Below are 27,850 nucleotides of genomic sequence, written 5' to 3'. Positions count from 1 at the left end.
TGGACGACGCGACGCGGATAGGTCGAGCACCGATTACGAGCGCCGCGCCGCTCGGTTGGCCTAGAGAACGACCGATCTTCGGAGTCAATGGAAACCGTTAGTCGAGAGGGGATCCTGGGGCCGGTCGAGTCGTATGCAAAACTAGATGACGCGATGCGACTGCATCCTCGCTGCAGCTGCACCGATCGTCCTCGCTTATAATTCGCGAGAATGCGGAAACTCGGACGATTCTCGGGTTCCGTGTACGGGCGTGAAAAAATCCAAACACCGGATGAAAAATTCGAACGTCTCGCTCGAGTTGGCCGCCGACGAAGAAGCAACAGGCGCGTATTCTTTAACCGCGAAACGATCGCGACGCATTTCCATATATCGTAACGGAAGGACGTTCCGAGGGAATATCCTCGACAATTTTCGAGATTATCGGACGAGTTACGGTTTTCTAGAAAAAACGCGGACTACGGTGCGTGTCTCCGAAAAATAAGGGGTTATAAATAAAGCGGCACAATTTCCACGTGGATTTGCTAATAAACATACCACCCATCGCGATACCCGGTATATTTGTATGCAAATCGATTGTAACGCGCGGCAAAGGGACAGGGGAAGGAGGAGCGGCGGAGGAAGAGTGTAAATGCACATTGCCGACGTCGCGTCGGTTGTGTCGTACGCAACGCGTACGCGTATACCTACGTACTACATACATATTTATACGCGTGCAGAGTGTAAAGCACGAACGCGTGCACGTTAAATACGCATGCGCTCGCGAGAGTGCGTGCGTGCACGCACGATGACTCAGAAACGAGTCCACGCGACAATGCTACCAGTAGCGAGCAGAAGAAGAAACCGAAATCTTCGAGATCGCTTTTCGCGCTCTTCTCCGAACTCTCTTCGATCGAGGTTCGGAGAGGAGCAGTAGGTTTTAGGTACGTTGAATCGCGAACGAGATTCGGGCCTCGGGGTGAAAAAGCAAGGCTGTTCGGACGTAATCTTTCGATGGGAAAAATTGGGACGCGATTTTTTTCGAGATAGCAAAGGCCAGGCCGGCGAACTATGATAAACAAACGAGACTTGGCAACGCGGCTCGCAACAACTGCAGCAGCCAAGGCCTGCCAGACTTTTCTCTCTCTTTGGTCCTCTCGCTTTTTCTCTACTCTTCCGTCTTATACCCGCGAGTTCAACTCCGTCTTTCTCGCTATTCTCGCATCTTTCTCCCGTGGTTATACGGTGTCTTTCTCTGTCGATGGCAGGATTTCCCTCTCCGGGTGTCCCGTTCTCGCCTTCTTGTTCCATTGCTTGTCCCCTCCAGCCGGTACAAGTTCGCGAAAGAGGAGGTTACGCCACTGTAGTGGGGAAAAGCGGAGGAGGAGAAAGAGGAAGAGGCACACAGAGACTCTTATTTGCTTCTTTCGTTGTTCCTCTTATTTTCTTGCCCGCCTTCAGCACCGGCACCTTCTTCTTTCGTTGCTCCGCTTCTTCCGAACACCGGAGCCACGCAACTATTCTTCAGCCCCTCGCGAGCACGCGAACAGATATCGGCGGTAGCGCCCGTGCTGGCGATGGCGGTGGCGGAGGCGGCGGCGGTCACGGTGGTGCTTTATTTTTATCGCGATCTTTTCTCCCCCTCGGATCGTTCTCTCCTCTCTGTCTTTCCGCTCCTTTCCTCTATCGCCGTTTCCTTCTTTTTTTCCGCCCCCTCCTCCGCCAGCCGCTTCTTCTTCTCTTCCTCCTCGTTCTTTTTCTTTTCCTTCCCTGTTTGCCTCGCACCGCCGTTGTCCGTGGTCAGTATTTTCCAAGAGGGATGGCGACGCGCGCCACGGCCTTCGCCAGATACCTACTCTTCTTCTTTTTCCCTTTTTTACATTCCTACATCTCCCCTTTCTCGCTTTCTTTTTGCCGCTTCTTTATTTATTCGCGGGATAATCTCTCGCGCGCGAGAACGGAGACGCGATCGGAAGACAGGTACTGGATGAGATTAAATTTACAAAACGCGGAATAAAAACCCTGATATCGCTAGTACTTCTCCCGGAAAGAACAACTCCGTTATTTTTGTGCACGAGCTCTCGTTGCTGGCGGACTTTGAATACGATATCTCGATTGTCCTGCATTGGTATCTCTCGATATACGTTCTCCGTACAGACGCCTCCCCGCGTTTTCTGCGCGTTTCTTCTCTTCCGGTAAGACCGTCGATCGATTCGGGGAATCGGTTCCGCGAGTCTCGTTTATTTTCGAAAATCGTCGAGCGTTTTCTATTTCCTCCCGTTCGGAGGTAAAACCGGTTAATCCGATTGGAAAGTTTTGGTCGGAGCGCGGGAGGAAAAGGCGTTCGCTTGAAAATCGTCGACCTTCTTTTCCTCGAATGAAACGAAAAACGACGACCAGGGTGAAAACTCGTCCGTTTCGATGTTCCGTTCTTCCGTTCTCGTTCGAGTCTCGCGAGTGATAGGAGCGCGTGGCTGTGCGTGAACGTCTTATCGTGACGTCATTGATAAAGCGGCCATGATGGATAGGCAAAGTCTGTTCACGAACAGAGACAGACCCCGCCCTATTTTTTTCCTCTCTGCCTCTAGCCGGACACGATTTAACCGCGCGCTAAACTATGGCACTAACCTTCGGCCGCGCTCCACGCCCAAAATAATTTGTTAGAGCCAGGGAAGAAAGATGGCGCGGGATTCGAAGAAACCAACGCCGACGCCGCTACCTCACGAACCACCGCGCGCAACTTTTTCGATCGCGGCTTATTTTCGTTCGCCTCGCGAAATTCCGCGTCGTCGACGGCCGCGATTACGTAAACGTTGCGCGCGGCCTCCTCGGAACGAAACGAAAAACTCGCTCGAGGTCGATAACGAAATAAAAAGTTTCTCGATTTCGTCGAGATAAAAGTACTCGAGGACTTTTCACCGATTTCTCGCGATACGGTCAAAGTTTGTTCGCTGGAAAAATGCCAACCGAATTCGACGAGCGGAATCGGTGACCGCGGAAGATGTCGGTCGTCGTCGTCGATCCGACGCGGCTCGAGGCGTCGAGAGATAACTGAAGTAGGTACGCGCAACCCCGAAGTTGATCGGTCGCGTGGACGGGCAAGGCGATGAAAAATAGGGTCGAATGGAAAAATCCGTCGGGTCGAGGATGATCCGCGACGCTTCCTGAACGGCACATATCGCGTTCGTTCCGTCTCTCGTACCCTGCCGGATCGCGATATGTTTTTATCTCTATCTAAGAGCCAGAGGCGAGGGTGGAGGAAGAGAAGCAACGAGAAACGTTGCGACGGTGGCAATAGTACGAGTAGCATACGACGAGGAGCAGTAGTGGAGGAAGAGAGAGGAGGAGAAGGAGAGAAAGGGGGAGAGGTGTACGCGTATGACGAGAAGAAGTAGGGGAGAGAGCGAGGGAGGTTGTGAAAGAGAGATAGAACGGGGCACGATTGGCCCCTTCCGCGGTGTCAGCGGTGCCGATTGGTTCGCGTTCCCCGGAATCGTGTTATTTCAATCGATATCTCTTCGAGTAGCCGGCGATTTTTCGTCGCGGCGCGTTATCAGCGCCTTTCCACCTTTTTTCTTCCCCCGTTTAGCACACGCACAGCGCGGGAGTCCAAGAAATCGTTCTGTCCCCCCCTTCGGTTTGCTTAGTTCGCGAGAGACGCCACACGCTGGCGTTCAGCGCTGCGTCCGCGATTTTCTCGATTCGGACGCGCCAACTACCCCCGCGTATTTCTTTTAAAAAGGAACAAAAAAACGCTAAGCCCCTCAGTCGGAACAGTGATCGTTCCTTTGTCGCGTCTTTCTCGATCGACCGCTTCGAGCCCGCGACGATCCACCCTCCCACTCTGTTCGTTCCATCTAATTACCGATTTCTCGCCGCGCGATCTATAAGCGTTTCGCGATAACGGAGTGAACACGGAAACGCTTTCGCGCGTCTAGTGCCTTCGAAAATATTCAAAGTTCACCGCGTGTGCACGTTTCAGTTTTCGTGAATGAAATCGTCGACACCGTATTGGATTCTCTTCGAGAGAGAATCGTCGCCGACCGCTCGTTCGTATCCCTCGGAGAAATATTGCGAATCGATTCTCGTTCACGATGGCGATCGGCGGTGAATCGACGCGAGAAAGGGTTGTAAAAGAGTCGTGATTCTCGCGGTTTCGATTCTCGCGAGTGGAAAGTACGAAATTCGAAAAGTAAGCACGTGAAAGTGGAACGATACTGTTCTCACACGACAGGACAAAAGAAGAATCACGCCCTCGCGCGTGCACGTGCTCGGAGTGTCGCATTCTCACGCAGCAGTTTCTCCTCGAGTTGCGCAAAGATTCTCTGAGGGAAATCGGTCGAAAACCGTGGAGAACTCGATCGAGAGGATAAATCGATACCGCTCGAGGGAAAGAAAGAGGAGGGACGAAGGGGTGGTCGATGCGGAAACTCGCGGTAACGATGCGAATAACGTCCGACGGAAGGACTGGTCGGAATCGAGCGTGTCGCCGGCGCGATCAGGAATAAGGATAGCCATGTCGGTATCGGAGACTTTCGTATCACCGTGCGTGGAGGGCGGGAGGGACTCTTCAGGTCGCGTGCTCGAGATTCTTCCCTGAAGATGTATGGCACCAATGAAAGCCACGGGCCGAACCACGGGCCTTGGACACCGCCTCCTGCGCCCCAACCGCTCCCGCCGCAAGCCCAACATCAAAACCATCCCCGACCTCACCCCCACAACCATCCGAGCCACCCGCCGTACGTACCGCCGCCGTATCAGCATCCTCACCACCACTTGCCGCACGAGGTAATTATTGACGATATTCTCGCGACTGCGAGAGAGCCCCGATGTCTTCTACACCGACGTTTCTTTAAAAATGCCCCAATAAACCCTTCGAGATACGACTCGGTACAGAGTCCTCGAGCCTCGAAACGTTGAAAAAGTTCCGCTGGCAATTAGCGATCGAAGGACATTCGAGTTCGCGCCCCGCGTAAACTCGAATAAACGATGCAATTATTCTTTGCCACGTCGCTCGAGACCTCTGACCCTTTTATCTAAAAACCTCGAGCAACTGTCGCTCATCTCCTCTTGATCTTGTTTGCGAAATTAAAGGCTAGACTCGATCGTTTAAGGAGACCGATGGTAGAAAGTGATCGAGGCAAAGCGTGTAAAGCCGTTCGTTCGTCGTTGCCCTCTTATTGGGTTAATCGAGCACACCGTTTGATCGAGGATTAGAGATCGTTACTTCGCGGTTACACGGCGAGGCGTACGCGTGATTAATATCGTAAAGGAAATCTACGACGATGACTTTAACTGCCTATAGCGCAAGTTCGCTTCCCACCACGAGTCTCGATGGACGCCAGACGATGTACAACCACGGGTATAGACGCGGTATAGCGTTCGGACGAGTATCGACGATGATTATCGTCGTCATTATTATTATTACAGACTTCTCGGTGTACGTTTACAACGTGCTGTTTTGACTCCCGTTAATCGTCCCGCAATGCAATTTTATTTCGATGCAAGTTTTCAACACCTCGTTTCTTACCGAATTTCGGAATCCATCACATACACCAGATATTAATTCCACAATTTTGACGAAGCGACCTCCCGAGCTACTCTCTCGAGTCCTTCCACGAGATTCCGCGTTAATTTCGTCTAACTGTACGCCTCGTTTTCTTTCGAAAACGTTACGCGCATTCGCGAAAGAACGAAATCAGCGAAAGTACAGTTGCCTCAAGGTTTCTCGCGCCTCTCGATCGCCGTTGCGTTTCTAACAGGCAGAGATCTGCGCTCCGAACAGAGATTCCGTTCGGTACGGGAGCACTTTTCGTCAGGTGCTCGCGGGTCGACGATCCGAAGGGCGCGAATCAATCGAGGAAAAGAATCGACAGGTTGACCCACAACCGGAAGCGCGAAGCACGCGAGACAACGGATCACCGTGATTCTGATCGATTAAAGATGATTACGGATCGGCAAAAAGCAGAGGACGGAGAAAGAGAGAGAACGAGGTAGAGAGAAAGAAGGAAAAAGAGAAGAGAGAGGCGGAGATGGTTCACCTTTTCCTTTATATTACGGCACTATTCGCGGCCGCAGCTTAGACAGATAGGTGGGTAGGTAGGAGAATGAGTCAGGCAACGCTAGGTAGGTTAGATTGGACGTTGTCTCCGCGCAGGCACGTATAGGTGCGCGCGCGAGCGAACACGTGTACCGTACGTACACGCAGAGAGGCACACATACCTTCGAGTTAATAGCACATGCGAAGTGCTAGATGGCCGGCGTGCGTGGGTGGACGGAACACGTTACGTACGTATGTGTGCCATGGAGAAAAGGCATATGGTCAGCAGGTGAGACCTTTGCTTTGTGTTCCAAGTGTATAAAGTAGCCTACTTCCAGTGACCAATGTTATTCCATCGTAATTTACTGTGGCAAGGGAGAGACAAAGGGTTGCGAGGCTTCTTGAGATCCCTCCCGAAAAACGGGCCAACTCCTGCCGCTACTTCGATCCTACTTCGATCAGAACAAGGTTCTTGATCATTCAAATTTTCCTACAAGCTCGAATTTATCCATCGCAGAATATTAGCGAGAAACTTTCGACCGGGAACAAGGAAGAAACGAGCAAAGGCTGAAATGGGTTGAGGAATGCCTTTTAGGAAATACACTGGGTGTCGCTTGATATATTTTTCCATTATTAAGGACATTAAGCCGGCGGCCCGTGGGCAACCGACTCTTTCCGCTTTCTTCTTCCTCCGTTCATTTCTCCTGGCAGAATCAGCCGTTCTCTTCTTTTGCTCTCCTTTTTTTCCGACGACGACGGCAACGACAACGATAAATCAGAAAAAAAGATTCAAACCGGCGCTATGGCCGGGGCGACGGAACGCAATTTTCCGTCTGCCAGGAGATAAAAATATGATTAATGGACGTGTGGTCATCGAGTCGGAGAAAAACCGAGAAAACCTTTGTAACTTACCGAGACCGAGCCTAATTACGTATTCGCTTCAAAACGAATTCGATTATGATTTCGCGCAAAGTTTGCGCAAAAATATCCACTCGAGACGGTCGTTAAAAATTCCTCGCTCTTGTTGCGACACTCGACGGCCCTCGGTTACGGTTAATCATCCCCGAAGCGGGTGTCCCTTCGAAGAAATTTAAAGGGTGGAAAAAAAATGATCGACGTAAAAATTTCGACCCCCGCGTGGCAAGTGATATCTCCGGGGGATGATTTCTTGAGCGAGCAATTTTATTCGAATCGACGCGAAACAGGCTTCGGATTGATTCGTCTCCGGGGCGAAAGAAACGTCTCTGCGAAAAAACGAGGAACGAAATCGCAGTCTCTCCCTCTCTCACGGGGATTAAGAATCAGGGATGCCCAGAGTCGAAGGTCGCCCGTCAAATATCCCGGCGCCGCGTCGCTCGCGAAAGAAAGGGTTGAAAGTCGTAGAAACTTGAGAACCCTCGGTGACAATTTCGATCCTCTCTCTTTCTCCGCGCCTCTTTCTCCGATCTCGTCCAGCGTTTCTCGGGCTCGTCCTCGTCGCACTCGAGGGTGGCCTAAGATTCTTAAAACTTCTCGCGAGATTTTTCGATTTTAATTACAGTTTTAACATATTTTAATAAAATCCTCGACAGTTCGGCTTTCCCTCGCTGGCCATTCCCTTCTTTAATTCCGACGAGTTCTCTCGGTCCTCGGGACGCTCCATCTCTCGACTTTTGCCGCGTACTGTACGTTTTAACGTTAACCCTTTCGTTCGTTCACCTACACCCACACCGGCGATGGGAGCAACACCTGTTCCCTCGACGAAAACCCGAAATCAAGCGTTCCTCCTGGTCGTTCCACCCGCTCGGCCCTTCCAGCAGTTTTACGTTCCCGCTCGTCGCGTCGAGGAATAGTGTTGTAGCCGCGTACCCTCGCATCGTGCGATACGCAATTCGAAAAGCATCGATCGGTTGCTTTCGAAAACCACGACGACGGCCGTTGACCCCTTTCGCGACCAGCTGTTCCTATTAGATTCGAGGATCGTTGCGATCCAAAAACGATCGTTCCGTCCGGTAAATCGGTAGAGTTCCGCGACTACGATGCGTCCGATCAGTAAGTACGGATCGTTGGAGGATCGAACCGTCTACGAAGACCGAAACGGGTGAGGCTGATTCGCCCTTTTCGTAACGGCTCGGAAAGAAGCGCGTCAGCCGATCCTAAGAAAGTGCAGGCAGCGATGGCGATCGGCGGAAGCGCGGCGGTCAGGGCTCCCGTCGATTAGCCATCCTCCGTTTTTGAACCTAAAGTGCAGTGTACCAACTAACTCCGGCAGTTCTTCTCGCAGATCTTCATGCACAAGAGCGCGATGCAGATGCACGCGAGGGAGCTCGGCGCAGCGGGTGCACTGACGGCGAGGGCTAGCGGCGGCATGGCGGGCGGATTGGCAGCCCTGGCTCCGATCGGCGTCGGACCGGGCGGTATGATCGCCGGCAACGAGGTAAAGCCACACCAGTGCCAGCAATGCCTCAAGTCATTCTCCAGCAACCACCAGCTCGTGCAGCACATCAGGGTCCACACCGGCGAGAAACCGTACAAATGCAGCTATTGCGACCGCAGGTTCAAGCAGCTCAGTCATGTACAGCAACATACCCGCTTGCATACGGGTGAGTATCTCTCCTACCCTCTATGCCTGTTCGAAATCATGCTGGAAATCCTGCTCGAAATCCTGCTGGACCTCGATGATTCCGTTCTCGAGAGGCACGGCAGGATTTTTCTCCAGGAATTACTTACGATCGATCGCGTCCCTGAACTTCGATAAGCGTTTATTATTTTTTTCATTTTTTTTTTTTTCTTTCTTTTTCCGTATCGAGTATTTGTTTCGGTCAACATTTATACTTTCTGTTCTTTACGAGAAATTCCTCCTCCCACCGGACGTTAATGTTCGACGAGAGAAAACCAGTTTGTCGATACAATTTTTCGATCGCGCGGCGAAATCGACGAGTCAGCGAGCTTAATGCACGCGTTCGGTATAGCCGGGAGTCCGATAGTAAATTCTATGAATACCGCATTGCATCGCGACCAGTCGATAATCAATAAATTAATATACTATTATAATCTGTAGGAGCGATCGTGCGTTCCGATTGTGGCTAATTTTAATGCATACTGCGAGATTGCTCAATGCGCCTCGTACCATGGCCAGAACACACCGTAGTTTCCAAGACACCGTTGACTGAACACGTTGTCGTACGCCGCGCCACGCCGTACGGTATGCATACAAGTTGCGCGTATTGCAGAGATAAGTTCAATTTACGCGGGGCGAACGATCGAATTTATCGAGCGACTGGTCGCCTAAGAATAGCAGTGACGGAGAAACGCGGAGAGGCAGACGAGGGACCCGTAATAATGAGAAAATTCGACGGCGCAAAGCCAGCCAATGGGTCGCGCTCGGGTAGAAAGAATTTCATTAAGGGATGAGCGTAGTCAATCGGAAGGTATTAGCCTCGAGAAGCGAACGGTCAGCGCCGCGTATGACTGGACCCTTGGAAAAGTCTCGTCTCGTCCAAGATCGCGAATGAAAAGGAAAGAAAAAAAAAAACGAGAAAAGAAAAACAAAACCTCGTCGGTATTCCAGCTATTTAATCGAAAACGGCGATAGTCCGTACGCGAGAGGATAACGGAATCGATTCTTAAGAAAACATTCCTTTGAAATCATCGCCGGAAACTAATTTCCCTGGCCGGCCCGGGTAAAAATAAATTCGCGAGCGTTCCTTGATCGCTAACGAGGAAAAAAGGGCCGACATTGATTTCGGTGTAGCGCTCCCCCCTTCGTTCTTTTCGACGAGTAACTACTGCTCGGCAACCCCTTACATTAATAATCACCCTTCCCACGTACCGAGCTCCCCGTTCCACGTTGTTGCGACCGGTACTCGAGTTAACGTCGACGTACGCGCATCTATCGCCTGCCGTCCTCGATTTCCGCCGTGGGTAGTTTCGAACGAGAAAAATCGTCCTGTCGCGTCGATCGAATGCAACAAACCCCTCCGTATTCGAAAATTCCAAAGAAGAGCAAATTCCTCATTTATAATCGGTGCTTCGCCGCGTTGGCATACCAATTTCTCGCGATCGAAAAATCGGCATGCCCGATGCTGAAATTCCTTTCGAATTCCCCTCTCGATCCTCGGTGCTGTTTTCCCAAACGATACCACCGCTTCCGCACAGCATTTGCATACCATATTGATTTCTCGTTTCGCAGCGAGATCTCGTTGCCGGGCCACGATTGGCCGATCAAAGTCAAAAAACGGCGGGAATTTACTGCGGCACCGTCGCGTTCGCGCGCCATCCCCGAGCACACGCCCGCTCCTCGCGCGCACCTCCGGGCCCATCGTATAACGCGCGCGTTACAACAATTTCCCTCGACGACCGAATATATATACGCGGACGCCTATAAAATTTGCAACGTATATGCATATAATTCATTAACCGAAATTCGACAGAATTCGCGCTGCTGCGAGCGATAGGCAAAACGAGAAACACGGCAGGGTGGGGGAGAGGGAGGCCGAGGTGGCCGTTCGAGGGTGGGAAATGCTAGGGAGGGTGACAGAAACGAAGGACGGCGAATATAATATCGGCGAGTGTTCACGATATCGATAGCTGGTCAATAGCTGCAGCCTAGACAAATACCTGCCGAGGGTGTACAGTCCATCCTCCCCTCTCTCGACGAGCTTACGAGGGTGACTGGGCGCGCGACCAATCGGAGGTCAGCGTTCCCCACTCGGCGAATCGCGCGCGAAAAAGCGCGGGAATTTTTCGATCGCCCGATCGCTCAATAATGGAACCGAAGTTACGCGCCGCCAACGTCGCACGCGCACATCACCGCCACCACCACTGCTACCACCACCACCACTACCACCGTCGTCGTCGTCCAGATCGTCGTCGTCGTCGTCGTCGTCGTCGACACCACTACTACCACCCTATTTAACCTCCACTGCCGTCACCGTCGTTATTGCCGCGCGTTACATCCACGCACACGCACGCACGCGACAACACGCGATACACGCAACTTAGTAAATAGCCGTGTGCATTCGCGAATGTGTTGGCGGATAGGCGACAGACCTCGTATGCACCGATAGGGGCAGAGGGTAGCAAAGATTATCCCTTCAGCAACGAGGAAAACTCAATTTTCGTGAAATCTAATGATCGGTCACCCCGCACGAAATTAATCGGTTTTCGCAAACTCTGCGATCGGCAGCTTTCGGAACCTACTATTCTTTCGACCGTTCGGTTTTTCGCGAAGAGGTTGTAGAACACGAGGTTCGCATTGAAATTCGATGTAGACGAAATTAATCGGTTTAACTCCGCGATCGGAACCGACTATTCTTCCGACCGTTTTTCCGCGAAGAGGTTGTAAAACACGTTCGCATTAAAATTCGATGTAGACGAAGACGTTCTAGAGAGGCAAACGTTAGGAAACGAGTTGGTTAATACCGATACAAACGACGAGAAGGTGACGCGGTGATAAAGTCACCCCTTTCGACGACACGCGCGTTTGAAAAAAGGGGCACGTTCCTCCGGCGAAATTGACCGGACAATTTTAAAGCCCACTTAAGACCGCGAAAAATTGCCGTATCGTCGGTGCATGAATAAAAATTAAGTCCTCCGCTTTCGAAAACGAGCTCGCGAAAAAGAGGAGAAAAGACGGTACTCCCGAATTCATAGTGACGCTTCTCGTTTTTCTGTCGACGTTAGGTCGTTTCCGGTTCTCTTTGCCGACGATGACCTCCTGACTGAGACGCTTCTCGTTTCGCTATCAACCCTCTCCCCTCGGCACCATCTTTTTCCCTTCCTCCTACTTTTAATTCGCTAATTTCACCCAGTTAAGAATTTATACGACGGAATGTCTCGCCAGACGTCTCGAGAAAAATCAAAGCGGCGCAGCGGAAAGAACGGCGCCAACCCTTTATCACAAACGACGCGAAATGAAAGATTAAACAAAAGCAACGTTTTATACGCCCGGAGAAGGGTGTGGGCTAACGTAAATCGCGTCTCGTTTGTGTCGAGTAATTTCTGCTTTTTCTCCGAAATAATAATCGTTACCGTTTCGAACGAAATTTATAATTATAACGCGTTCCGTTGATTGTTTTCTCGTTCTAGCGATTGATCGATCGAACGAACCAACGAACGAACGCGATACCCACCCGTTCGGTACAGCTTACTTAATTAATTCGCGTAATATGAGCTAATCAACTCTGCCGTAGCAGTACCGTAAATATTTTAACGACCGATATTAATCCTAATATTAGTTTGTGCATGGTCATCGTAAATTATTCGCGTATCAAAATTATGCGATTCGGTACGCGCAAAGGGTTTTTGGAGTCCGCAGACCGCATCTACTAGGCTTCGAACGGATGAAGTTTTAAAAATCGCGCTTCAGGGTTGTTCTCTATAAAAGAGAAGGTCGAGACGTGCAGGAATCGAGGATACTAACGGTCAGAAAGTTGGCCGATAGCGAAGAGAAAGGCAATTAAACCGTTAAAAGGTAAAAGGTAAAGATAATTAAAAGTTGAAGACACCGTATGGCCTGCCAGAAAATTAACCTAGTCATGCCGCATATGCATAGGTTATCGACCAACGAGTCTATTCTAATTTTCTATGAACCCTTTCACGGCGTTGCATTTTTTCCATGAGGGTTAATTTGAATAGGGTCGCTGGCCCTACAACGCCATACACGATGGGATGGTTCGGCGATACGCCTACGCTTTTTTCAACCTCCGCTCTTCTTTTTTTCTTGCCTTCCTTTTCGGCTCTTGAGGGTCGTCATTGTTTTTTCTCCGCTTAGGAGTTGATCGCAACGTAGTCTACGAAAAAGCCACGTCATTTTTTAAGGTCACCTTTCAACGATCGCACGCGCTATTGTCACTGTGTGTACCATTCGTGATCCGAGATAAGTAATCTCTCTTTCCGCGATGTTTGCTCGAAACCTTGTTGATAGATTCGCATAGGGAACGATCGCCTAGTCTCACTGATTTTTAAACGTTTTCGTCGACGTTCGAATCCTCTCGGAACGTCTTCTGAACTATTGATCAAGCTTATCGGTATAGCCCACGAAAAATGATACTCAAATTTTTCTTCCATTAAAAACAAAAAAATATTAGTTAAAAAATTAATGTCTCCCTGCTTGTAAAAACCGAGAATTCGCAAAAGTACAGTGTTCAGGAAATTTCATAAAAATGTGGGGTTTTCGGTTTGACGCTCGAATATTCTTTCGATAAAATATTTATCGTTCTATTAGTTTTTCAAAAGCGCGCAAATCTGCGGTGCGTTCTCAGATTGTTGCCATGAGAGTGATTTTTTCTACGAGTTATCTTATCGCGGTTGTTACTGATATAGAATAGAATCCGAGATGCACTTACACGTAATAAGTGTTCTTCGACTCGTAAAAAGCAAAATCAATGCGCGCTTCTCGTTCGAGTCGGAAAATCCAACGGCACGAATCTCTTTGAAAGAGGAACGCGATCCTTAATTAAATTCATGGTTATGTCGAAACGGCACGAAATTATTTCGGCGCAACCATCTCGCGGCTCGTTTCTCGACGGACGTCGTTTAAAAATTCTTAAAGAGACGCGACTCTTTCGACCCCTTCGGAACCCTTTCGTATCACTGACTTACTTTTCGGAATCTTTAGGGACGAGTTGCATAATAACTTTCTTACCGGATCTTCCCCTGACCTTGTCGGGGAATATTTCAGAGAAATCCGGGAACGAAACAGAAAAAAGCTAAGGAGGAGTTACGATACGTGGCGTAGCATCGCAAGCTTGTAATCTCGTACCAGTTCTCTATCTAACGTCTACTCGCACGCGGTAAACGGTCTACGAAATCTAGATTGACTTTCTAAGCTGGCACGAAAGCGACTTTTCGCTGAAAATCAGGTACGATCTTCAACGAGGACTGCACGATCACGCTTCAACCGCAGAACCGGTCTGTAGGTTAAGGATACTTTGCGCCGCTTCGCCACCAGCGCAACGTGGCAATAATTTCGCGCAAATCCCGCTCGGGCCTTATTAAATTACCATTTTCTCCTTCCTATCGGTACCACACATTCTTCGAACAAATATCCGATCGATCGTCCAAATAAACGAGAACGCGTATTCTTCCGCGAATAAAACGTCGCAAACCAGTTTTTCAAAAACGACCACCCGTTTCTCTCTAATTAGAGCGACGATGAAAAATTATTCGTAGGATACCGATTCTATCGTTCCGACGATATCAGCTTTTTTCGCGTGGAGGAGGCTTTGCGAGTCGCGGAGAGAGAGGAGATTTGCCATTTATACCTACGGATAGTAAGGCCGGCGCAGCGGGTTAAGAATATTGAGCACGGTCGGCCGTAAAATAAGATATAGATTTCCATCTAGTAAACTTTCTATACGCGGCATGTGTGGGAGGCAACGCAGGAACGCCATACGGCATACGAGAACAGCTTCGGCGTCTTTCGTTAGAAACTTTGGGCGCAGCCTTGTGTGCGCTGCTCGAGTTATACGCGTTTATACAGGTATAGCTCGTACCGAGAACGGACTTAAAGACGCGTGGGCACTTAAAACCGGCACGACATGCACCGTGTGTCGATCTTTGCCTTTTCTAAGTGTTCGAAATTTCGACCAAAAAAGAGGCTCGCAACGTGATCGCGAAAATGAATAAAAACATCTGCAGAAGAAGGTTTCACCCCGTTCTACCCTTCTGCGTTTGAATCGAAAGAGTAGGGTTTCTTTGAACGGTAAACCAAAAACGGACTCGTCATTGAAAACGTTTGTCCTGTCAATAGCAGGTGACAGGTCCGCTTCTTTATCCGGTTTAATAGATGTTCGTAATCTACCTACTAACCCGTTTCGATTCCCATTAAGAATTTTGCGCATCTTCCACGAGATACGACTCGTCATCCATTGTTTACCCTACCCTTACTAATAGCTCACCCTCTTATCCTGACTAACAGCTGAGAAAAAATCGGTGAAATTATAACGTAGAGGGTGAAGGAAGGTGACTCGATGACATTCAAAATCTCTTTCTCGAGCAAATGACTCGCGATGAAAAATCGTAAAGACGCGAGAAGGACCATCGGGACTTAGCTCCGGCCACTCGACAGGCCGAACATTCGTTCTGAGACATTAATTTTTACCCCTTTTTACCCCCGACTGCCTAATGACCCGAACTCTTCTGCTGCTTCTGCGATGACGACGACGACGATCGAGAGAACGAGGACACGAAATGGTTTGGAGAAAGAGGCAGGAAAAAAAGGTCTCGACGAACCGTCCGTTAAGTGGCGAGCATCGTCGCCAGGGAAATGGTTCAAGATCTTGTCCTGCATCCAAGAACGATCGTTACCGGTCGGACGGATGTGCCAGAACAAGGGTGCTCCTGCCGGTGAGCCGTGTACGCTCTTTCCTTCCTTCCGGTATCTTACATAATTCCTCCTCGTCCGTTTTTCTCCGCCGCTTCAACCCTTCTTCGCACGACCCCCTTGGCTCGTTTTCACCCCGTTCAAGCCGAGGAGCAGCCGCGTCGTCGCAACAATGGGTCTCATCAGGCATCGGGAATAAATTATGCTCGGCTAGGTCTGCCAGAAAAATGACCGAGCCTCGAAATTAGAGCTGGAGGAGAAAAAAAAAGCCTCGAGGCTGTGTTTCCGGTCGAATCCTCCCAATTTTGCGCTAATTAACGCTGCCTCGAACGGAAAGACGCGAATCCTCTGGCAGGCTGTACTTAGATCGAAAACGTTCGGACACTACCGAGGGGAACCACGAGCGAAGAACGGAGCAACGGACGTATAACAAATCGGTGAAAATGAGTTCGTCGGCCCCGTTGGGGTAAAAGTAAGCCACAGGAAGAAAGGGTTTCTGGAGGTCAGCGACCCTGACGCTCCCTCTGAGCGTTCTAAAAAGAAAAAAAAAGCGAAGGTATCGGTTGAAAAGGAAAAAAAAAACGATAAAGAGTTTCGGACAGGGCAGGTGAAACCGCCCGAGAGGGTTAGAGCGAGCAAGACGCGAGAAGCTACCATATGCCCGAACAACGTTCCACCCGCGTACGATCCGACCAACCGGCACAACGAGTTCGTTGCCGTCAACGCGAATCGACAATCCTACACCGAATACCTCTCTCTCTCTCCCGACTGTCCGATCCGTTTCGCGAATATCGGCCGTCGAAAGGAAACGTCTCGAATCGAGGACTCGCGAGGATCGAACTCGATCTCTTGGACGGCGAATCGAAAGAGACGAATTACGAGAATATCGATCGTGGCCGATCGCCTCTGCCTAAACGTCTGCAACTCGACGATTCTCAAACACTCTCGGCACGTTTGGCCGTCGTCGTTCGCGGAGATATCCGAGAAACTAGATTGCTAGACATAGCTATTCGACGCAAACTGGCCGAGCTGCCGCAAACGGTATCGAGCACGGTACGTATTTCGGAGAAAACAGCCGAAGACTGTATCGAACGATTCCCCGATCGAGTCGTCCGCGAACGATCCCGTTTTACGAGGATTCTTTCAGAACCGAGTCGAGGAAAACGTTCGAGCGAGGACACGAGACGAAGGAGAAAAGAAATCGTGAAAAGATACGGGGTGCATCGCGCCGGTTTTACCGGAACGGCCAGTAGATTTTGAAGAGGATGTACCGGGGTGATTTGGCCTAGACTACCGATGATGACTGTACCCCGCGTATGCGAGGGATATAGGCACACACACTCGTGAAATTTCGCACGTACGTACGTGCGGTACATTCGCCAGGGGGTAGAAATCATTAAAGGGGCGTGGCGTGCCCGTGGTTGCCCGGATGACGGTCACGTGAACCAAGATGGCCGCCAAGCGGGAGGGCTCCCCTCTTTGCAACAGTCATTTGTTATCGGCCATTTTATTTTAATGATTTCCATGCATGCGTGAAACGCTCGGCTGCATCGCTCGGGAAAGGGATGTTCTCTCTCTCGCTCTCTCTTACTCTCACTCTCTTTCTCTTAACCTGTCTCTCTCTGTCCCTCGCTCGCTTCTCTATGCTCTCTAGCTGGTTCGTTCGCTCCCTATGCGCCTGGTAACGCGTTCTCCTAGCGCGATACACGTTATATACCACACCGAACGCGTCGCTAACGCTGCTTTCATGGTAATTTCAAAGCCTATAAATTTCGAGCGCATCCGCGTTAACGCCGTTCCTTCTTTCGATAAATTTCCTACGATTTCCCGATCATCGTTTCCGCCGAATAATTCCCGCCGCTCTTCTCCCTGACCAGCCCTCTCGAAACGCTACCCTCTTCTGCCGAACGGCCGTCTCCGTTTCACGATTTTCACCGATCGATCGCTGGAAAATACTGCAATTACTCCGAGTATTACACGTAATTGGAAGACGACGAATTTAGACGATACCCGTGGCAAAACGCGTTAGCGGACGCCGAGGATTCGCCTCGTAATTCGCGTAACGATGATCGTTCGATTATCGAAATCGGAACGAATTCGCATCATCGGTGACATAATTGATGCGCGGTTGTTCGATCGATGTCTTTTTATATCGCTCTAAGTGATTACCTCTCTCTAGCGATTGAAACCCGATTCCATCCGATATTTTCGCAAAGTGAAACCTGGCCATCGGAACGCGTACAATTATTACCCAGCTACTTTGCCGAAACAACTTCTGAAAGCCGCTTTTAATTACCGCGAAACCGAATGTCACCCTGCGAAAATACTCCTCCGATCGAATCTGCACCGCGTCTACCATACGGTCGTAGAATTTTTCGTCGAATTAAATCCGTGCATAAATTACGCTGGAAGTTGCAGCTAATATTCCTCGAAAATCGAGAGAGAATAAATTTGAAAACGCGTTATTTCGCATGGATTTCGAGAAAACACAGAGGGATGCGCGTTCGACGAATATCATTGCAACGTACAAACATTCCAGCCGATTCGGGCATAACATTCTCGTTCCCGATTTTTGCTAGACGACCATGTATTTGACCGCCCCACCTGCACCCTCGCTGCGAAATTCAAGGTATCGCTCGTACGAATAACTCCACGCGAGTATCATCGAAGAGGGAAAAAGATAAATACGAGATAGAGAGAGAACGAGCGAGAGGGAGAGAGAGGAACGAGACGAGGTCATCGCAACTCGCGCAACGCACGTGCGTGTGAGTGCATGCAATTTAATGATTTCCAGCCGGAATTTCGATGATGGCAACTGGAATGGCGGCAGGGGGAAAACGCGGAGAAAGAGGAAATCGGCAGGGTGCGCAAAGAGGGAAAGAGAGATCGCTCGTATGCAACGGCGGGTTGGTCAGGGTTGGCTCGTTGCACACGCGCAAAATTTCACGAGAGAAACAAAGAACGGAAGAGAGAGAAATAATGACGGGAGAGACACGAACCGGAGAAAGAGAAGCGACAAAGGGAGGATAGAAACGAAAGAGAGAAGGGGAGAGAGAGAGGTAGGGAGAGAGAAGCTAAGAGGAAAGCGTGTCCGGGGGAAAGAGAGAAACGACGGGAATCACGAGAGGGAGAGAGAGATAGGACGTAAATTTTCTAGCGGTGCGTTCATTTGTTCGTTCAACGAAATGCGAATGCATTATACATGGATTGCAGGGGACATTAATTTTCTGCCGTGGACGTGTAGTGGGCCGTGGAGGGCCGCTGGGTGGTCGGTACTACGAGGCCGGAGGGGGCTCGTCGTTTCCACGGACTAGGCAAGAGGGTTGCATAGGGAGGGGGTGTGTACGAGCATCCAAGAGGGAGAGAAAGAGCAGGATGACGTACAGTGGGATAATCAAGACGGAGAGAGAAACACGCTGGAAAAGAGAGAAAGAAACGCGAATCCGAGACCGTTTCCCGTATCCACGTGCCGACTTTTTTTCTCTGAGCTTTTACTTTTACGAGCTTGCCGGTGATTTTGACGAGTGGACGAACAGGCGCTGGAAAAAAATTATTTGCACGTGCGCCGCGGGACGGCCGAATCGTGGAAAAACGCGCGAGGAATTTTCCGGACGGCGGGTGGGAGTGGAAACGCGCGCGCCTGCGAAACCGCTGCACCGACAAATAATCAAATATATCGCCCACTCTCGTTTGATATTCCGTGCTAGTGTAGTTGATGAATGTAACGACGTTATACACTGTCAGGGAATTACGGTCGTCGAGCGAAATTTAATGTCGATGCGTGTTTAACGTCGTCGCGACGGATACTCGGAGCGACGTTGAACCGAGGGGAGCGAAAAGAGCGTCCAAATGCTCCTCGATTCTTTGCAATCTCCGAAAAACTTCTTTCGCGAAGAATCGTTACGAAAGAATACACTTCGAGCTGTTACGTGTCGTTTAATAAATATCGGAGCTCGAAGTCATTGATAAATTCATCGGTGATGCGTAAAACGAGTACGCTTCGCGATAAAGTCTTACGTACGCAGCTTCTAAATAACGCGTCTCGTAAAACGTAGCCTGACGCTTATAAAAATGATAAAGTAAAGCTCGTAAAAGTAATAGTTTACGTATTGGCTATAACTTGCCGTCTGTTACACGGTGCCTTCCTCGTCTCTCTCTACCCCTCGAGTTTCAAGTTTCCCGTTCCTCCTTTCGGTCAACGAAACGACACTTTCCTGTAAATATTAATACAGCTATTTAATCGATACGTTGACCGAGCGATAAACAGCTGTTACGATGTTTCTTGCTTGTCGGTGTTAATATAATTATCCTTACCGAGGAAAAAAGTATTCTTACTATCGTGGAAAGCACTTACACGCGACAGATGTTGAGTTAATCGCCGCGTCTGACGTACCATTTTGATCGGCGAGATTTTTATTACCTTCGATGACGATTCTCTCCGACAATCTACCCGCCGGCTAGAAATTTTCTCATTTAGAATATCTACCGAAACTGACGTTTCCTACCACGGATAGAAAGTTCTTTTCATTTTCGAATTTAGCAAACGACGCTAAAGACGCGGTCCGCGTCAAAAATGTACCGCATGGCTTTTTAGAACGGTTCATAAAGTATGCAACGTCCCGAAGGTATTTTCGAGACTCGTGACGAAAAAAGCGAACGAACTTCTTTCGTTTCGCCTTAATTCACCGACGGTTTCGAGTCGTTACTTTTAGCAATATCGTTGTTTCCTCGTTTCGTAACGAGCGGTGTCCCGGAGTTATTTTTATTAAAACATCGATCGATCTGAATAAAAGATGAATTCGAGCGGAAAGAAAGGAGTGGATGGAAAGAAAAAAAAAGGGGGGAGATATTAATAAAGGTTGCGTGGAGATAAAAGTATTGTTCCTTCGAATGTCGAATCGATGGAATAGATTAAACACCCTCGAAGATATTTCCTCGTTACCTTCGTAACTGTAATATTAATCGAATTATAAAGTAATCACGGAACGCGGCTCTCGCGTTAATACGAGAATCCACGAGAGACTCGCTAGCTTGGAATTTATAAAAGCTATCATTGATCTTGCCAACGAGTCACGGGGTTAAGGTTATTAGCACGCGTTAAAAGAACGATACGACATCGATTAACGGGTTCACGGTTACGCTTTTAAATCAGGCCGCAGGTTACGCGTTAAATTAAAACACCGACTCTCTAATGGCCGTTTTAAATCGACTGGCATTTTTTACGCTCGTCCCTAAATCTTGCCGCCGCTGATACCTGTTGCGCGTCCCCGGAAAAAAGTAATTCGACCGGCAACATCCGTTCGCGTATCTCGAACGAGTGTCGCCATTAATCTCGTTATATTCGAAACGATCGCGTTAACCCTTCGACGCTCGTTTTTTTTTCCACCCGTTAAATCCATTTTCGACACGCTCTAATCGACGAATCTCGTATATGAAAGGATACGTTTTTCTCGTTTCAGGAGAACGACCGTACAAGTGCCATCTACCGGATTGCGGGCGGGCGTTCATTCAGCTATCGAATTTGCAGCAACACCTTCGAAATCACGACGCCCAGGTGGAACGGGCGAAGAACCGGCCGTTCCATTGCAACATCTGCGGCAAAGGCTTCGCCACAGAATCCAGCCTTCGTACTCACACGTCGAAGGTCAGTCATGTATGTACCAAATCCGACGTCCAACAACAACAGGCATTTTGGCTACTTAACGCGGTGCTCGCACACGATTCGATAAATCGAACCATGGTCGGAAAGATCCGGAGTGTAGAAAAATCGATGACGGTTGTACACGTACGATCTATTCGTACATATGTCTACGCATATTTTATCACAATCTCCTCCGTTATCGTATAGTTTTTCCTCGCGGTACGGAACACGTATCTTTGTATGTACGCACACATGGTGGTGGGTCACAAGCTTCTCTCCCGACGATTTCTGTCAGCAGACTTCGGAATCCCATCGACGATACTCCACTTTATCCTTTCTTTCGCGGCTCTCGGCCGAAGCGAACATCTATCGGTCGATTCGCTGGCGAAACGACGTCTCGATGCACGGTATAATTTGATTTAGTTAAAGAGGAAAAATGACCGTGCAGGAGATGTTGTTTCGATGTCGCGATAACGGAGAGATCCCTTAACGGTAGCTTAGATCGTTCTGCTGGGTATCCTCGTAACGCTTGGGACTGCTTTGGTTGTGGTATTTTTCACCGACCAGCCTCATCCAACTCGGACGGGAGTTCGCGATAAACGACCTTCTCGCGTTTCATCCGAGATTTCGCTCGTCGAACGGCATCCTCGATTCGAGAATTCGCGAGGGAAAGCGGAGAACAAGGAGTACGCGGAAGAAAAAAATGAAAGGATCTGGGAAAAAGATCGCGTCTCCGACGCTTAATCGAATTCACCCCTGACGGTGAATCGCGGCACGTAGCGATTACTAAAGGAATCTTGTACCGTGGGGTTGTTTTTTGCCCGGCTCGGTCGACCAACTGAATTTCTCAACCCTTTCGCCGCGCCAGGCACATGTCTCGACGAAAAAACGTGGGAAGGCATCTGTCGAGCTCCGTACGTGAGTCGGTCTTTTCTCTTGTTTCTCTTCGCTGTCTTCTCGCGCTTCTTTCGTCGCGCATCGAAAAACCTATCGACTTCTTTTTCTCGTAGCCAATTAGACCGAGCACGTTGCGTAACCAGTCGTAAGGCCGCGCGTTCGAAAAGTGGACGCGATAAAGTCGAGACACGATTATCCATTAACGCCGCGTAAAAGTAGAAAAATTTAATTGATTCGGATCGATCGTTCAGCCTCGAGAGACGATCTTCCGAGCAAAAACCTCGAAAGAAAAGATGCTCCCCAGGGTGCTTTAACCTTCTCGAAGAAGCTCGTTTCGCGGAATAACGTGGAATCAGGTGCAAGTTTGACGAGCCACGCGACCGTAATCCAGCCACGCGTCGTTTTCTGGGTAATAAATATCCTTCTTTTAACGCGTCCGGCTCATCGAGAGATCCTCTAATTGAAAGCTAATCCTCGGATAAGACGTTCGGCTTCCCCCCGCTTCGAGAAGAGTTTTCACGGCTCGATAAATTTCCAGGAGAACCGCTTCGGAAATCCCATTTTCCAGCCAGCGTCGATTCGCTTCGTAAACGATCGTCGTATCGAAAGTAGTCCGCGAATCGCGGGTTGAAACCGCGACGAGGAAACGACTACGAGACGAAGATGTCGCGCGAGAGCGTGGAGTAATTAAAAGCCGCCAGCGCGACGGAAACAGAGACGTCGGTCCAGTGAAAATAAAACGAAACTAAACGGAAAGGAAAGGAAAGGAAACGGAACGAAACGAAACGAAACGAAACAAATGGAGGAACGGAGAGAGGAGGGACGGAGCAAGCGAGAGAAGCAGAGAGCTCGAGAGAGCCCATCTTGCGCGGCTAATCGAATTTTCGCCGGGGCAGATTTCTTGAAATTGTTTTCGCTATTCCAGGCTATCTACTAGCCCCCGTCCCTGCGTCGACTACCCTGATAGCTAATGGATCGTTGTTTAAAAAGGAAAAAAAGAGCGAGAAGCAAGAACGGAAGGAAGAGAGAAAGGGGAAATGAAAGAGTTACGCTCTGGGTCGAGGCCTGGCGTGTCGGCGAAACATTATCTCGACCAAGAAAGACAATACGCTCCGAGTACAATATTATAATAGGGCAGAGTGTAAATGTATTATAGAGAACGATCGGTAGCCAGCCGTAGAAACTTGGATTTCCTCCCTTACTCCGCTTCCTCCTTCGTGCGTCTTATGAACCGTATTATCCCTTTCTTTGTTTCGAAGCAGTCGGAAAACGAACGGGGCTGACGCGCGGGTTTCTTCGAATTATCGCGAGGTTCGCGCTCGATCGGCGAAACGCTTCGGCAAGTGTATCTAGCGGGTGAAAAGTAATCGCTGCACAACTCGAAAACCTCACCCTGGCTGGTTTCTTCCGCTGCTATTCCCTCTCGTCGTGTCTTACCCACTTTTCCGTGGCACACGGCCTTCGTATTTATCTGTAGTTTAGCGGTACAAGGGTTGAAACGTCGTGGAACACGATACGCAACCCCTTTTCTGCTGGCGGACTTTCTCGTACCTTCGACCTTCTTCCGATTTCACCTCCGGTACTGCACCTCCCCCTCCATCGAGCCCCTCTTCTACCCTCTTCTTAATTGCCCAAGCACGGAGCTCGGTAAAAACTCGTTAGCCATTAGCCATTAGATTTATTTTTCCTCGCCACGGGGATTCGTTTCGTGTTGTAGAAAAACCGCGTCCGTTCAGGCTGCTTCTTTTTAACTACTCTTGCTTTCGTCGATCGAACGTTCGAAATTTTCCGTGCCGGATCATCGCGGCGTTTTGCATCGAAAAGAAAAGCACCGTCGCGTCGAGTCGCAAACGAAACGCTTGTTCATCCATTTTTTTCAATCGTGCAAAGGACGTTGGAATATGGGCATTCTGAAAAATGCAACTGATTCTAAGCGATATATATTAACTGTCTCGAATTAATAAAAATTGATCTTCATTTCATGCTGGTCTCTCTTTGTCGCAGTGTTCCAAGTACCCGTGGCAACGATTAAAGGTAAAACGATCGGGTCAGAATATTTTAGAGCCCATGGGAATTCCTTTCGAGTGTAATCACGGTTCGCTTGCAAAATTTTGCTTTTCTCCGGCGAGAACGATCGGAATATCGCGACTCATACTCTCCGTATCCTTCGAGAAATACGTTCCACGTGTCTGGTATCTGGCATTCGTCGACGGATCACGTCCTTTGCATCCTCGCCGACGATCGCGACCGTTTCTCCGTTTCACCCCTGCGATCTCCACGTCTCGATCTTATCTCGCTCCACCGGCACACGGTTCAAGAGTCGTCCTTCGACGTACGCGATATTTACTTCTGCTTCGCCGTTTTTCCACTCACGGCCGAAATAATCCTCTCTCCCGTGTTACGCGTTAACCTCTCTCGTCGTTAAACATCGCTGTCTGGCGCATCTCCAGAAGAACTATGCCGTTTGTCTCTTTTACGGCGTTAAAATAGAAAACTGGGACGAACGAGCTTTTCCGAAACTTCTTCCCTTTCGCGACGTTTCCTCGACATCCACCTCGATAATCGCAATGTTTATTCGCGAACTCGATCGGACGCTTCCAACGAGATTTCCTCCTCGATGCGGACATTTTTTTCCTCGCGTCACCCTCGGTATTAATTTTTTGCGCAGTCCCCGCCTCTAAGGGCCCCCTTTTTTTGCCCGCGTATACGCTCCATCATCGAGACCGAAACCTAATGAAATCATTCCCGCGTCGATTCCGTTGGGGTGGGATTTCTGCCTATTGTGCAACGACACCCCTGCGTTTTTTCGGTCTCCTAGTCGAACGAAAGCGCTAGAGGGTCGCGTCGAAACTGCTATTGGTACAACGCGAGGGAACAAAAACCTGCGTTCTAACCCTTTCCCGGTTGTTACATTTTTTTTTTCCATTCGTATGCCGGTAGTCTTTGCCCGCTCTTCGGGGGTGATCGGACACGCGTAACGCGCGGATTACCAGCCCGTGATACGCCAAAAAACGCGACGGCTCGGAATAATACGCGATAGAATGGAAATGAAAGAGACGCGACAAATCAAACAACCCGTAATGAAAAAGATCACGCGTGTCCCGCAGCCGCGTCGCATCGCAGATTATTTCGCGCCCGATACGTTTCCCGACCATGCTCTGACAGAATCTTGATTTCCCCGGAAATCGAAAGTCAAGAGGACGAATATCGAGAATAAAAGAGTCGGAATACCTTTCACGGATTTGGAATTTATCCGAGTATCGTACGAAGGTTGTCTGCGAACGCGCGGCCTCGTTGCGGCTAAAAAAGCCAAGGAAAGGAGACGGCCGAGGAAGAAAAAAAGAAGAGAAATGACGCGAAAAGAATTGCGTGTCGCGAGAATAACCTTCGGACTTTATTGCTTCGCTCGGGGAAAAGAGAAGGACCATGAATTTTTACGGAGCGAACGTTCGCGAGGAATTTTCATCGAAGATGGTCCCTTTTTCGCGGACGCAAAATGGCTCCATACCAACGTCACGCATCGCTACGCGTGTGCTCACACCCACTTCCTTTTTACGCCACTCCCTGGTCCGAACCTGCTTCAAACGCTTCGACGAGTTTGACCAGATAAGCGAGCGTTCAAAACCTTCGTAAACTTCGCGACGATCGACGCCGGGACTAGGTCGATCTTCGGTCATCGATTTTCCCCGGAGACGGTGATCGTCGCGTGTCTCGAATCTTGACCCAGAAACGCGTGCAGCGTAGAAGGCTACGCCAGGGATCAGGAAGCACCGAATCGGGAATAGAGAGGAGTCGAGTTCGCGGCACCTAGAGTCGAGTCGAGGAGAGATGAATCTGGTCACGGCGAATCATAAAGTCCCTTGGGGATTCGCCCACGCTGCATCCACTCTCTCGTGCGAGAGAGACGGGCAAAGGGGAGAGAAGAGGAGAGGAGAGAAAAGCAACGGCCTACGAAAGAGAAAAGACGAGGACGGAGATCGAGCGCAGAAGGAACGAGAAGAAAGAGAGCGGCAGTCAGGAGAGTCGAGGTATTCGCGGTGCAAAAAGCGAGGATGCAGGCAAAAAAGGAAGAGCGCAACGAAGAAACCGGTTTTTTCCAGTTGGGCCAGGTCGGGGCGTCGAACCTACGGACCGCAGCCTCCCTCCGAGAATAACTTGCATGCTGCTGCAGCAGCACCGGCATCAAGCGACGCCGAAGACGTCGACACGACCAGCATCTTCCGCGCGGTCTCGACCGGCTCCGAGAGCTTGCCCTAGGTCCGGGAAGAAAGAAGGACGCCAGCCAGGCCCGACGAAAACGATCAAAACAAAACACGAGGAGGCGTGCCTCGAAAAGAATATCCTCGTAGAAAGAACGCCGCGAGAGCGTGGGTGTTCGAGCGAGCAAAAAGAAGAGGGAAGCCGATGGATGGATGGAGGGCAGGGACCTCCTAAACACCGGGGTTCGTTGCCACGCGTTCCTTTGCCCTCGCGCTATTTTTGCCATCTTTTTATTTTTTTATCTGGCCCAAGGTTCCCTTCGACTGACCCTGGTCAAGTTTGAGTACGCCAGAAACAAAAGCGATTGCCCTGTACCTTGCAATTAACGAGGAAAGAAAGGAGTCCTTGAGGCGTTCGAAATACGCGGTTATCGATGAAAAGAAATCGGCGCGAAAAAGAAGGCGACCAAGGTTCGAGGAGTGGGAAAAAGAGACGAGAGGAAATTGAGAATAGGAATCGAGGGAAAAAAGGCTAGCCGAAACGCGTAAGGTCGACGACGTCCGGTGTTATTTTAAACTGGTCCTGCCCGAGATTCGGTTCTCCACCGTTCGTTGATCGCCTCAACTCGGTCGCGGTTGCCGTAGGTCCGGGAAAAAAGAAGGTTACGAATCGCTTCGGTAAAGATAGAGAGGTAGGGAAAGAGGGGGAGAGAGAAAAATAAAGAGAGAAGGACGACTCGCCGCGACGAGAAAGGAAAAGATGTAGGAGAGAGAGAAAGAGCGAGAGCAGGCGGAGGAAAGAGAAAAAGAAACAAGGATGCGTTGTATCAAAGTCGAGGACGGGGAGTAGACAGGAAGAAAGGAACGAGTGGCGCGAAGATCCCAAAACTTTGGGGTCATTGCCGTCTGGTCTCGTTTTAGCCTTTCCTTCCTCCCACCTCGGCATCCTCCTTCTTCTTTCCTTGCTCTTCGTATTCTTTTTCTCTCCGTTTTAAGCACTCTTTCGAGCAAGGTTGGCCGCCATGTTTTTCCTGAGCGCGTGCCCCTACCGCCTCGTGTGCCTATAACCGACCTTCGCGTGTGCGAGAGAGAAAAGAAAGAGAAATAACCGAAAAAAAGGATCGGATACCACCGCAAAATCGTATCTCGATACGAGGTCGCCAATGACGAAGACAGATACTTGCGACGAGGACGTCGAATTTCGTTCATTACTCTTAGTGTTTGTCCTTTTTAAGTATGGCCTTTGTTGCTTGACACGTTAGAAACCGTTTTAACTGAAATCACAGAATCGATCATGACGACGATCGCAACAGAGGCCATCGTAACATTGTGTCGTAGTTAGCTAATCGTTTCATCCACGCTTTGCGATCCCGTTCATCCGCGAGGTCTATAGCGAGATCAATCGGAGATCCACGTAATTGTCCGTGTAACCGACACAAAGAGTTGTTCGATCGCAAAATTTCGATTCCGATCGTTCTCTTCAGACCTCGCGCTTTCGTCTGTCTGGGCTTTGCTTTCTCCTATTCTACCCCTGTTGTCCCCGTCCTTTAATCGTATAATTTCGCGAACACCATCCGAATTCGTAATCCTGTTCGCGATCCATCCTGCCGTATCTTGCCAGACACTCGAGGCGAATTCCCTTTCGCAAAAGAAAAATAGTCCGTGGTGGCGGCGGCAAATCGGTGCCCTAACTCTCACTGGTCAATCGTTCTGTTCTGTGCGCTGCCTGTCCTGCGCTTCTGGTTCGCGACTCTGTGGTGGTATTCTGTGGGTCGGCTCTCTACCGGTGC

General features: G+C 49.7%; 1 protein-coding gene across 5 annotated transcripts in view; it reads left to right on the top strand.

The window, feature by feature from the left end:
* dati (zinc finger protein datilografo) overlaps positions 1-27,850 on the top strand; it is a 59,387-nt gene that overhangs the window by 11,337 nt on the left and 20,200 nt on the right. For 3 of the 5 annotated variants that reach the window (XM_076534806.1, XM_076534805.1, XM_076534802.1), the window contains exons 3-5: positions 8,268-8,598; positions 20,783-20,976; positions 23,866-23,895. In XM_076534806.1, the coding sequence (XP_076390921.1) occupies positions 8,268-8,598; positions 20,783-20,976; positions 23,866-23,895 (555 nt within the window). The remainder of the gene's footprint in view (positions 1-8,267; positions 8,599-20,782; positions 20,977-23,865; positions 23,896-27,850) is intronic. The other 2 variants (XM_076534803.1, XM_076534804.1) reach the window with 2 other exon arrangements.

The sequence above is a fragment of the Megachile rotundata genome, chromosome 8 (genome assembly GCF_050947335.1).
Source record: "Megachile rotundata isolate GNS110a chromosome 8, iyMegRotu1, whole genome shotgun sequence".
Classification (NCBI taxonomy): domain Eukaryota; kingdom Metazoa; phylum Arthropoda; class Insecta; order Hymenoptera; family Megachilidae; genus Megachile; species Megachile rotundata.
This window is presented reverse-complemented; position numbering and strand designations above follow the sequence as displayed.